General features: G+C 40.0%; 1 protein-coding gene across 8 annotated transcripts in view; it reads left to right on the top strand.

Annotated features, from left to right (window-relative positions):
• Positions 1 to 13,174, top strand: part of Nsd1 (nuclear receptor binding SET domain protein 1) — a 107,111-nt gene that overhangs the window by 73,009 nt on the left and 20,928 nt on the right. For all 8 annotated transcript variants that reach the window (XM_041660029.1, XM_041660034.1, XM_041660031.1 and 5 more), the window contains 3 exons: positions 7,684 to 7,884; positions 8,699 to 8,878; positions 11,537 to 11,693. In XM_041660029.1, the coding sequence (XP_041515963.1) occupies positions 7,684 to 7,884; positions 8,699 to 8,878; positions 11,537 to 11,693 (538 nt within the window). The remainder of the gene's footprint in view (positions 1 to 7,683; positions 7,885 to 8,698; positions 8,879 to 11,536; positions 11,694 to 13,174) is intronic.

Here is a 13,174-nt window from a genome sequence, read left to right as displayed (position 1 = left end):
TAGTCTTTTTAGGACAAAGGTATATTGAAGATGCCGCTTTCTGACAACAGGGAGCTTATTGTACATGCAGATGTGGGTACTGTGAGGTCCTAACCCTCGAGGAATCTTATAGAATAATAGAATTGCCTTTATCATTCTGAAATGAACTCTGAATAAACTGATCCCAAGGTAAAGCTATGTTTTTAAGAGTTGCATATAAATCAAACAGTGTGTAGTACTTTCTGTGTGGCTCAAGTGTGGTAATGTCTTTGAGACCCATCTCTGTTAAAAAGGGTATGTCAGTAGATCATCTTTCCACCCTTCTTTCTCCACTCTGCTCTCCCTCTTCCTCACACCATAGCCCAGGCTTGCTTTGAGTTCATTCTTTCTGCTTTGATCTCCTGAGTGTTGGGATTGTAGGTGTAAGCCAACATTTCTGTCTAGCTTACTCTTTCTTAAAATACCTGTGTTGAGGTGTACATAGCATACACTGAGCTAGCACATGTAATCGGGCAGATTATGAGTTTAAGACCTCTATGGACTTACCATATTAGATCCCTTTTTCTTTTCTTTTCCTTGAGACAGGGTTTCTCCATAACCCTGAAGGAGACCAGGCTGGCCTCAAACTCAAATAGAGGTGCCTGTCTCTACCTTCTAAGTTCTGAGAGTAAAGGCATGTGTCAAAACACCCAGCAAGATCCTTTTGTTTGATTGTGTGTGATACTGTGTTTATGTCTGTGTGTATTTTTTTTTTTGTTTTTGTTTTTGTTTTTCGAGACAGGGTTTCTCTGTGGTTTTGGGGCCTGTCCTGGAACTAGCTCTTGTAGACCAGGCTGGTCTCGAACTCACAGAGATCCTCCTGCCTCTGCCTCCCAAGTGCTGGGATTAAAGGCGTGCACCACCACCGCCCGGCAGTGTGTATTCTTTTGTTACTATTAAATTTTGCAGTTTATGAGGGTTTTGCATACATGCCTGGCTATGAATCACTTATGCCTGGTATATGAATAGGCTAGAAGAAGAAACATATCTACTGGAATTGGAATTTAAGCATAATTGTGAGCTACCTTGTGGATGCTGGGAAATAAAATTGTATCCTCAGGAAGAGCAGTTGGTGCTCTTAACTGCTGAGCCATTGCTGCAATCCCTTGAGATGCTATCTTGGGAGCGGGGGGGGGGGGGGGCAGGACCCAGGCAGTGGTGGTGCACACCTTTAATCCCAGCACTCAGGATGCAGAACAGAGACAGGTGGAATTCTATGAGTTCAAGGCCAGCCTGGTCTACAGAGCGAGTTCTATGACAGGGTCCAAAGCTACAGAGAAACCCTTTCTCAGAAAATGAGTTTCAGTCCCCAAGAATCTATTTAAAAAAAAAAAAAAAACCATCCTCAGTGAAAAATTCTCTCTTTGATCTTCCTGATTCCTTAACAGTGTTAATCCACTTGACCCATCTGTTTCACACCTGCTCAGACTTTAACTAAGTTTAGGCAGACAAAACTATGGCTAGCCATCCTTTACTGCATTAGCAGATTCCAGTGATTGTTAAGGAGGACTTCCTTATCTCCCATCTCTCAGTGGCTGCCAAACAAAATGCTGTATCTTGTCTTATGATTGGAGTATGTTTAATATAGCTGGAGAATGCATACCTTCAGCTACAGGAATTACATGAATGGCAAGGACTCTATGATCTTATTACCTTAATAGTCAGTGTCCAGTTTGTCTTGAGGTCCATGATACAGATGAGGCAGGAATAACTTGTACAATAATACACAGCTGAATCATTGAAGGATTCAAATGTTACTTTATTAACTATATATTTCCATTTTTGAATATTCAGTGTAGGTTCAATCAAAAGAAAATAATGATCTTCAGGTTGTCCTGCAAGATATGTAAATATGAGTTCCTCCCACCTTTGCTTCTTTAATTTCTTCCAAGTCTAAGCAGTTTTATTTGGAGGGCAAAAATGTTTAACCTAACCCTGGACCCAAGATCTCTTCAGATGTCCTATAGACAAAATTCCTCTGATTCAGGAGGCCTTACAGCCAGAAATGTAAGCAGAGGGTCTTTGAAAGCTGGCCCTCAACTCGATGCTTTCTTCCCTTCCACTAGAGCATCAGCTCTAGGCCCAGGACAGAAGCAAAAGAATTCTGAATGAGATTAGGAATCTTTCCCAAGTTGAGAGGATTCTGGAGATTATGTGTAGAAAGCTCCTGTAGCGTTGAAAAGATTTATTCAGATAGGGTGTTATCAGGACCTAGAAACACTGGTTGGTCTTAATAGAGATCAGGATGAAGAAAAAGGCGTGTTTAGATGCACCTTTGCTTTCTGTCTGTATCACGGATGGGATCTTTCTGAGAATGCTAGCCACGATAGGGGAAAAAAATAGAATAATAGATTTAGGCCTGAATCTTACACTGCCCTTTCCTGATGATATTGCTGTACAATGAATGCAAAATTTTATTCGTAGAGATTACACAGTACAACAATCATTTTTAATGAAAAGCATTTTGAAATTACATTGGGCCATAATCATTCCATCAAGCCATTGGAAATTGGTCACTTTCCTGCATTTGTAAATTTTTGGGGTACTTCATCACCTCCTCTGAGCTTGATCACATGCTTTTTGCTGACTCCTTAGTAGCAATAAACTGTTTTCTTTTTTCTTTTTCTACTGTGTCTTATTTTTGTGTATTTCATGCCAATCTACCACTGTCAGAATGTTCCACTGTTCTCCTTTTTCTGGTGTTTGTGCTACTCCTCCCACTGCTGTTGTGGCCAGTGGAGGTCCTATCTGACCATCCGTAGCTAGGGGTGAGGCAGAGATAGTGTAACAAAAAAGCAGCTGATGGATAACTGCTACCATGCTGCCTAAAGCACAGTTCTTTCTACACTCCCTGGAACTGTCTCCCCTCTCTCTTCTTCCTCTTCATCCTGCCCTTACCTTACAGTTCCTCCTCTCAATTTGCCTTTCCCTGGGAAGACATTATAGCTCCAGTGCTGACACTTATATATATAAAATATTGTTTCTTTGTTAATGTACAGTTTACAATTTCTTTTTCCCTGTGTTCACTGTTTCTTTTTAGGCGTTTGGAGTTTTTTATTTTTACCTTTTTTGGGTTTTTTTGTTTTTTTTTCTGAGACAGTCATTTTGCAGTTCAACCTGCTCTCAAACTCGGTAAATGTTTCTAAATATAATCCTTCTGCCTCAGCCTCCCAAATGCTAAGATTATAGGTGTGGGCCACCATGACTAGCTTTTTTACTGTGTTAAAATCTGATTTGCCTGTATTGATAAGATATTTCATTTGTATTTTAACAAAGCTTGCCTGACGATCAGAATACAGAGCTAAGCCACTAGAGGCTAGGCAGTGGTGGCGCACACCTTTGATTCTAGGACTCAGGAGACAGAGGCAGAGGGATCTCTGTCACCCTGAGCTACACAAGATTGAATCTGTCTAAAAGAGAAACAGCTCACACAAAAGTGATCCCAGCACTTAGGATCCCACACCTTTAGTCCTAGCACGAGGGAGGTGGAGGCAGGAGTGATATGGCTGGGCCGGAAGAGGAATATAAAGCGGGAAGAGACAGAAGTTCAGTGTAGTCTGTGGACAGGATCGCCCCTTTGGTCTGATCATTGGTAAAGAGGTAAAAAAAACTCTAGCTTCTCTGATCCTTCAGCTTTCACCCCCTAATATCTGACTCTGTTTTTATTATTAATACCAATTAGAATTCGTGCTACATTTGCCTGTGTTTTGTTTGCTTCTATTGTTAGGCTCACATCCAAAATGTCCTTTCCCTGACCATGTGGTCTCTTTGCCCTTAAACTTGTTTCAATCCTCTGGTTTTTTTTTTTCTTTGTTTTCAGTTGGTGGTTTACTGTGGTGTCCAGGCTGACCTTTAACTCATGCCTTCCTCATCCTTTGCATGTTGCTCCATCAATTATATTAGTTTTTGCCGTCTTTTAGCAGTCTTTGGAACTTTGGTTTATTTTATGGTCGTGGGAAGCAGAATCTGGGTTTTTGTGTGTAGTAGACCAGCTCTACCACTGAGATGTGTCCATCTGTCTTATGAGACATGATCTCAGGCTGACTACAAAATTCTCAATTCTCCAGGACAGCTCATTATTGTTGGTATTACAAGCATACACCATTATTCATGGCTCAGGATTTTTATTTGTAGTTCTCTGGTAGGTTCATTGTCTTTTTTTGTTTTTGAAACAAGGTCTGCCTGGCGGTGGTGGTGCACGCCTTTAATCCCAGCACTTGGGAGGCAGAGGCAGGTGGATTTCTGTGAGTTCGAGGCCAGCCTGGTCTACAAGAGATAGTTCCAGGACAGGCTTGAAAGCTACAGAGAAACCCTGTCTTTAAAAACTTAAAAAAAAAAAAAAAAAAAGGAAAGAAAGAAAGAAGGTCTAAAAGATTTAAAACTCGGAATTTAAAGTGTGCACTAACATGCCTATCTTTAGATTCATTTTCCTAATGTCTTCAAAGGAGCAGACATTTTAAGTTTTGATAGAAGTCTGGTTTGTCAACTTCTAGAAAGGTTTTTATTTTATATGTATTAGCATTTTGCCTGCCTGTTGTCACATACTTACATACATACATATGTATATGTTGTATGCCTGCAGGCCTGTTGTCCTCAATGTCTAGGAGAGGACATTGGTTCCCCAGAGTTGGAGTTAGAGGTGATTTTGAGATGCCGTATTATAGCTGCTGGGAATTGAACCTTGGCCTTCTGGAAGGGAAATCAATGTGCTCTTAACCACTGTGCCATCTTTGGTCCCTGGTTTATCAACTTTCATTTGTATTATTTTATGTCATGTTTAAGAAATACAGCTTAACTCGGTGTCACTTTTTTCCAGTACATCTTCTGTGATTTTTATAGTTTCTGTCTTCATATTTATGTGTATAATCTGTTTCATAGTAACTTGTATGTGTGATTTGAAGTATAGAGCAATTTCCATTTTTATTTTTTCTAGGCCTGAAAGTTAGATTCAGAGTCTTATGTAGGCTCAGCAATCAGTGTATCACTGTATCCTCAGCCTGAGACTGTATAAGGTATTCTGGGGGTGAGGGGCTGGCGAGATAACTGAGTGCTTAAGCACTTCCCTGGCTGCTCTTCCAGAGGACCTGCAGACCTGAGGTCCATTCCCAGCAACCCTTTACAGTGGAATCTAGTGCCTTCTTCTGGAATAACGGTGTACATGCAGATAGAGCACTCATAAATAAGTCTTTTTTTTCTCCTAAGATATTTTACCTGCTTCCAGACAGATAAAAAGTATGAAGACATTTTCTTACTTCATGGCTCTTCCTGCTCTACTGTAATAGGGGATCATCTCAGGTTTGCTTTTCAGTGCTGGCCTGTTCCCTTCCGCTATATCTCCAAAGCAGGGTTTCTCCCTCCCCTCCCACTTCTTTCTTTCCTTAACTTTCCATTGTGTACATGGATAATGGTGGAACAAAAAGTTTGCATGTGTTCAGGTAGGAAGGTGGCTCAATCAATAAAATAATTGCCATACAAGTGTAAGGACCTGATTTTAGATTCCTAGCATCTGGTCAGGCATGGCTATGTGTATCTGTAATCCCAGACACTGGGAGACAGACAGGTAGGTTTCTGGAGCTCACTATCTAGCCACCATATGAGCATCAATAAGCCACAGTGTCTCAGAAAACAAGAGGGGGCGGGGCTGGGACTTAGTGCGTTTTCACAGAACCTGCCTTCATTCCCCTGCACCACATTGGGAAGCACACAGCTGTCTGAAACTCAAGTTCCAGGGGATCCAGCATCCTCTTCTGGCCTCACAAATACACATACTCACAAATAAATCTTTTTAAAAAATAAAAGGTAGGGCTGGAGAGATGGCTCAGTGGTTAAGAGCATTGACTGCTCTTCCAAAGGTCCCGAGTTCAATTCCCAGCAACCACATGGTGGCTCACAACCATCTGGAATGAGGTCTGGTGCCCTCTTCTGGCCTGCAGGCATATACACAGGCAGAATATTGTACTCAATAAATAAATAATTTTAAAAAAAATAAAAAATAAAAGGTAGACACTGGGCAGTAGTGGCTCATGCCTTTAATCCTAGCACTCCCAGTGAATCTCTGTGAGTTTGAGGGCAGCCTGGTCTACAAAGTGAGTTTCAGGATAGCTAGAGCTGTTACACAGAGAAACCCAGTCTCAAAAAACAAACAAACAAATAAAAATAAAAGGTAGAGAATGACTGAGGGACACCTCCCATGTCAACCTTAACCTCCACTTAAAACATGTACATACACGAAGAATCTATAAGTGTTTATTGAAGTCTTCTAACAGGACTTTGAAAAGAAAATCCAATTTATTTTCAAGAGTTGTAGTATTCCTGGTTTTATTTTCAGATTTTTCCATATGTCTCAAAGGTATTTTTTAAAAGATGGCTGGAGAGATGACTTAGGTTAAGAGCACTGGCTGTTCTACAGGTCCTGAGTTCAATTCTTAGTGACCACATAGTGACTCGTAAACCATCCGCAGTGAGATCTGCCCCCTCCTGACATGCATGCAGGTAGAACACTGTATACAAAACAAATAAATCTAAATAAATAAATAAAACTCTTTAAAAAAAAACTGGCTGTGATAGTTTTGTCAACTTGAAACATCTGAGAAGAGATAAGAATTGTCCTGAACACAGTGGTACAAGCCGTTAATTCTAGCACTTGAGAGAGAGAGAGAAGCAAGTGGATTTCTTAAGTTCAGATCTCAGAATTCCCCAGAAAGCTTCACAGAAAATTGTCTAAATCTCCTTGACCTGTGGGCATATCTATAGGAAATTGCCCTAAGTTCATTGATGTGGCAAAATTCAGTCTAAAAGTGCATCACATGTATTCCTGCTGTCTGCTCCTGACTGGAAGACATTGACTGCGTCAAGCTGCTGCCACCTTGCTGGCGTGATAGACCATAATCTGAAATTGTAAGCTAAAATAGACCCTTTATTTTATAGCTTGCTTTGTCATGGCTCTTTTTTTGGGGGGGGGTTGTTTTTTGGTTTGTGGTGTTTTTTTTTTTTTTTTGAGACGGTAGTTTTAGAGTCTGTTATGGGGCTAGCTCTTGTAGGCCAGGCTGGCCTCAAACTCACAGAGATCCGCCTGCCTCTGTGTCCTCCTGAGTGCTCCAATTAAAGACGTGCACCACCAGTGCGCGTTGTCATGGATTTTTGTCATACAAGCCAGGAATAAGGCTTGAGAGGAAGCATTTAATGTCCACCTTGTTCCTGTGTTTTCTTTATCACCTACAATGTAGTTGGATCTAGAGGCTGGATTTTCTTTGAGAGAAATGTGTTGTACTCAGTATAATATGACACTTTGTTATATCATACCAATAAACACATATCAGATCAAATTGTCCACTTTTTTTTTAGTTTTTTTGTTTGTTTTTGTTTTGTTTTGTTTTTGAGGCAGGGTTTCTCTGTGTAGCTTTGAAGTCTATCCTGGAACTTTCTCAGTACACCATGCTGGTCCGAAACTCAGATTCACCTACTTCTGCCTCCCAAGTGCTGGGATTAAAGGCGTGAGCTGCCACTGCCTGCCCAGATTGCCCACTTATAAAGGTACTAAAGTTGTGCATAGTCAGATTCTGTCAGTTTGGTAAATTTTATAAAGTTCTTCACTAACTTATTCCTAACGACTTTGATTGGAATATATTCTTGTATTATTAATCTGTTGCCTCTTTCCTTTTCCAGGAATCCATACCTGTTTTGTATGTAAACAGAGTGGGGAAGATGTGAAAAGGTGCCTTCTGCCCTTATGTGGAAAGTTTTACCATGAACAATGTGTCCAGAAGTACCCACCAACTGTCATGCAGAACAAGGGCTTCCGGTGCCCCCTGCACATCTGTATAACTTGCCATGCTGCTAATCCAGCCAATGTATCTGCTTCTAAAGGTGTGGATTTTTTTTTTTTTGATGTAAATCAATCTAATTGTAAGACTTTGGTTTCTTGGGCACTACTACTTATTTTCAAGTGCAGTCTGAAGCATCCTGCTTGTCAGTTTGCTAAAGTAGCAACATTTGTGGCCAAGTAGAGTAATGAATTCCCATGGATACCATGCTGTGTTCTGTGGAATTTCCAGCTGATGGCTTAAAATATTTAGATATCATTAGAGATTTTGTTTGAAAACATCTCCTATTCAATACACTTTATATCCCTTTTAGTTCTTCTACCATATAGATTTAAGTAGTTGGATCCTGGTTTTTAGTTGCTGATGTATATTAGAGATCCATCTGGGAAATAAGCTTCATAAAGTAATAAGCAAAGACTAATTCTACTGTTCAGTTGCTTTTGTCTTCTGTTTTTGTTTTGTTTTGTTTTGTTTTTAAGACGGTTTCCCTGTGTAGCCCTGGCTGTCCTGGAATACTCTGTAGACCAGACTGGCCTCAAACTCAACAGAGATCCACCAGCCTCTGCCTCCCAAGTCCATTCGTTTTAATTTACTTATTTCAGATGTTACAGGATTTGAGGCAGTCATCTGGATCGTAGATCATGGTCTCCTTGCAGATGCAGGTGTATTTACAGTTGTGCAGTCCTATTCCCACTGGGGACTAGCACAGAGCTCCTCTCTTCATCTTAATAGTGAATTACATGTTTAAGAGCCATGTTTCTCCCCGCTGGCAAATAGACTTTCATAATGCACTTTGTTTCCATATGTAATCTTTTTCTCTTGCTTCTCTCCCATTTTTCTTCTTCCCATAAATGTAGGTCGTCTGATGCGTTGTGTCCGATGTCCTGTGGCCTACCATGCTAATGACTTTTGTCTTGCCGCTGGGTCAAAAATCCTTGCATCTAATAGTATCATCTGCCCTAATCACTTCACCCCTAGGCGGGGCTGCCGAAATCATGAGCATGTTAATGTCAGCTGGTGTTTTGTGTGCTCAGAAGGTAAGATGTGACTTCTAACTTTGACTGGTTTCAAAGGGATTATCAAGTGTTTTATATTTTAATGTGTATTGCAGTGAATATATGGACAACTTACAGGAGTTACTTCTCTTTCTCTTGCCATATGGGTCCTAGATATCAAGCTTAGGTCTTCAGACTTGGCTCATCTCTCTGACCCTGAAATAAGATCTCTCAGTCAATCTGTTTTGGCTAGGCTGGTGTGCTGTTGAGTCCCTAGGATCTGCTTGTCTCAAGTACTCAGTGCTGGGGTTACAGGCTAGCTTCTCTGGGTTCTGGGAATCCTAACTTTGGGGCTTCATACTTTGTAGCAAGCCCATTATGACCGACCCACTGATAAATTTCTCCAGTCTCTCATGTATCCTTTTTAGTTTATAATACTTGAGGCTGGGAATAGTGCTTGCTTAGCCTATCATGCCCAAAGCATTGGACTTTATATAAATTGATGTGATGGGGCATACCTATAATCTTTAGTGTACATCACATGAATTCAGTGCCAGAGTAGGCCAGAAGAGGGAGTCATTTCCCCTGGAACTAGAGTTATAGAAGGTTGTTAGTAACTATGTGTTTGCTGGGGAATCAAACCCTGGTCCTCTGCCAGAGTAGTAGCCCATGCTTTGGATCCCACTAAGCCATCTTTCCAACTTCTGAAGAAAGTTTTTATTTTTATATATGTATATTTCTTTTTACAACAGGGCTTATGTACTTGCTTTGTATGCCAAACTAATCATAAACTCCCAGAGGTCCACATGCTTCTGCCTCCAGTGTGCCTCTATTAAAGGCATTCACCACCATGCCCAAGTTGAAAAAAAATTCTAGAACAATACAAAGGAAAAATGAAATAGCACAGCCTATGAAGGAAGTTCAGTCATAAAAGTTAAAAACAAGTCCAGAGATCACCTAAAATTTTCTCACTGTGTTAAGTCTATAACCAACTTTATTTAAACAATTTTAATAAGTGTGATAGCAAATGGAGACTATAAGTTATAAACCAAGAAACTCAGGTTCAATAGGGATGCCAAACACCCTGCTTACAAGCACTTGATAACTCTGTGTCTGAAACTGCCGTGTTCTGAAAAGAGTGAAACAGCTACGCGTATGGAGGTACTGCTGGGTTATGTGTTTTGTTAGCTGAGGTCTCAAGAGCAACTGTTGCTCATTATAAAATGTTTCTACTGGGAAATTGAGATCTCAATAAGGAAAGTGAATTCCTGAAGTGATAAGGTCTTAGGACTTCAAGACCTTCCTGTCACCAGCTGAATCGAATTTTCAGGTTTTAGGGATGGTTTGGTTCGTAAAATCCCAGCCATGACAGACTGAGTCCAGACTCATGTAGAAACAAGGTACATTCTCATAACATGGTATTGTTAGGTCAGAGACAGGCATGAGTTCTTTTGCTAACCAACCATCTTAGCAGAATGGGTGAGCTCTAGGTTCAGTAGACCTTGTCATAAAAAATAAGGTAGAAAGTGATGAAGAATCCATCCAACACCAACCTCTGACCTCCATGTGCATGCAAACACACAAGCTACATACACAAAACTTAATTACGCCTTTTTTTTAAAAAAAAGATGTATATTTATTATGTATGCAGTGTTCTATCTGTATGTTTCCATGCTTGCCAGAAGAGGGTATCCTATGTCATTATAGATGATTGTCAGCCTCCATCTGGTTGCTGGGAACAGAACTCAGACCCTCTGGAAGAGCAGTTAATACGCTTAACCTCTGAGTCATTTCTCCAGCCCCTAATTGTGTGTTTGTTATACTGTGGCCTCTATTTGCTATAAATAGTCTTAGAAGGAAAGGGTTTGTTTGTTTTGTTGTTGTTGGTTGGTTGGTTCTGTTTTTGTTGTTTTGTTTTGTTAATTTTTTTGAAATAGGGTTTCTCTGTGTAACAGCCCTGGCTGTCCTGGAACTCACTCTATAGCCTTGAACTCAGAGATCCACCTGTTTCTGCCTCCTGAGTGCTGTGATTAAAGGCGAGCCACTATTGCCTCGCTCACCTTTTTTTTTTTTTCTTTTTTTTTGTTTTTTGTTTTTCGAGACAGGGTATCTCTGGAACGTTCCTGGGTATCCTGGAACTCATTCTGTTTATCAGCCTTGCCTCTAACTAACTGAAATCTGCCTGCCTCTGCCTTTCAAGTGCTGGGATAATGAAAATGTTTATATTGATATTTATGCACATAAATACCATCTTGTTATCATAACTAATTTTGGTAGAAAATATACTATTTATTATCCTAATATGAAAATTTTTGATGTGAGTTTGGAGCTCAGGAATATTAGAAAAGGCATATTGTTATAGAGTAGTCTTTCTGTGTGTGTTCTACTAAGCCCTTGGCTAGAGTTAGAAATAATTGATTAGGGGCTGGAGAGATAGCTCAGAGGTTAAGAGCACTGACTGCTCTTCCAGAGGTCCTGATTTCTATTCCCAGCAACCGCATGGTGGCTCACAACCATCTGTAATGAGATCTGGTGCCCTCTTCTGGTCTGCAGCATATATGTAGGGAAAATGCTGTATACATAATTAATAAATAAAAATCTTTTAAAAAAATAATTGATTAGGAGCTGAGCAAAAGCCATTTCTGCTGGGACTTTTTATGGACTCTTGTGGTCTAATGCGAGGTTTCCCTATTCCTCTAGGAGGCAGTCTTCTGTGCTGTGACTCCTGTCCTGCTGCTTTCCATCGTGAGTGCCTAAACATTGATATTCCTGAAGGAAATTGGTATTGCAATGACTGTAAGGCTGGCAAAAAACCACACTATAGGGAGATTGTCTGGGTGAAGGTTGGTCGATACAGGTGAGTAACATGACAAAGAATGGCACTCATTTCTCCTATCATCCTCTGTTTCTTGGGTTCTGGAAGATAACTTTTTGGTTTTGTTTTTCCAAACACAGTTTCTCTGTGTAGCCCTGGTTGTCCTGGAACTCACTCTGTACACCAGGCTGGCTTCACACTACAGAGATCCATCTGCCTTTGTTTCCCAAGTCCAGGGGTTAAAACCGTGCATTACCACCACCAGGCTGGTAATTAACTTCTTAAAATGTTCTTCATGATTAGGCATAGTACTCTAAACTCTATTAAAAAAGTTAAATATTTATTTTTCAGTTCTAGGTATATAGTATGTGTACTGTAGCAAATTATTTACTGAATAAGCACATAATCTCATAAACAAGGAAAATTCATTATAATTTCAAAGTATTTACTCACAAACATGCACAGTAATATTCTTCTCCACCTGATAGTTGTCCGTAGTTTCCCCACAATTGTTCATTTTGGTTTTGCTTTTGAAGTTGTAATTGAACTGGGAATGCATAAAAGTATACAACATAAATGTAGTTTGTTAGATTTTTAAACAAGGCTTCATTATATAGCCCTGGCTGGCCTCAGACTCAGAATCCTCCCTGCCTCTGGTTCCTACTTACCCAGCTAACATGAATGATTTCAACATAGAATGACACACTATGATTATATATTTTATGAATTACTAGCTATGTGTGGTGGTGTACCCTGTATTCCCAGTACTTGGGAGCCTGAGGCAGGATGATCATAAGTTCATGACCAGTTCTTGCTATATAGCAAGATCCTACATCTACTAAAGAAAAGTTTGAAAGTTGTCAACACCAAGAGATGATAGATGATGGAAATACTGGAGAGATGGCTCGGAGGTTCAGAGCATTGCCTGCTCTTCCAAAGGTCCTGAGTTCAATTCCCAGCAACCACATGATGGCTCACAACCATCTTTAATGGGGTCTGGTGCCCTCTTCTGGCCTGCAAGCATACACAGACAGAATATTGTATACATAATAAATAAATAAATAAATATTTTTTTTAAAAAGAAGATGAAAATATTGATTATCTTGGTTAGATAATTACAGGGAGTTTCTTTTTTAGTTTTTGCTTTTGAGTTAAGGTCTTAACTGTGTATCCTGGCTGACCTCAAACTTGATATCCAGCTTGGTATATAGACCAGACTGGCCTGAAACTGCCTCTGCTTCCTGAGTTTAAATCACTCTTGGAATTAGAAATACGTGACCTCTAGCCTAGCTGTAAGTTTTTTTAAAATCCAAATTGTCTGGTATACTACTGTTGAAACCCTTAATGATGAATATTGTTTTCCCTGTCATTGTCACGTCTTCATTTCTCTTGTTCTAATTACTTTTAATAAACTTAATAATTGTGTATGTGTCTTAATGTGGATATGTGCGTGTGAGCACAAGTAATCTGAGACCAGAAGCATGGGATTCTATGGAACTAAATAATACAGATGTCTTTGAGCC

Source organism: Microtus oregoni, unplaced genomic scaffold (genome assembly GCF_018167655.1).
Source record: "Microtus oregoni isolate MIOR12 unplaced genomic scaffold, Mior012 000011F_ref0000422, whole genome shotgun sequence".
In the NCBI taxonomy this organism is placed as follows: domain Eukaryota; kingdom Metazoa; phylum Chordata; class Mammalia; order Rodentia; family Cricetidae; genus Microtus; species Microtus oregoni.
This window is presented reverse-complemented; position numbering and strand designations above follow the sequence as displayed.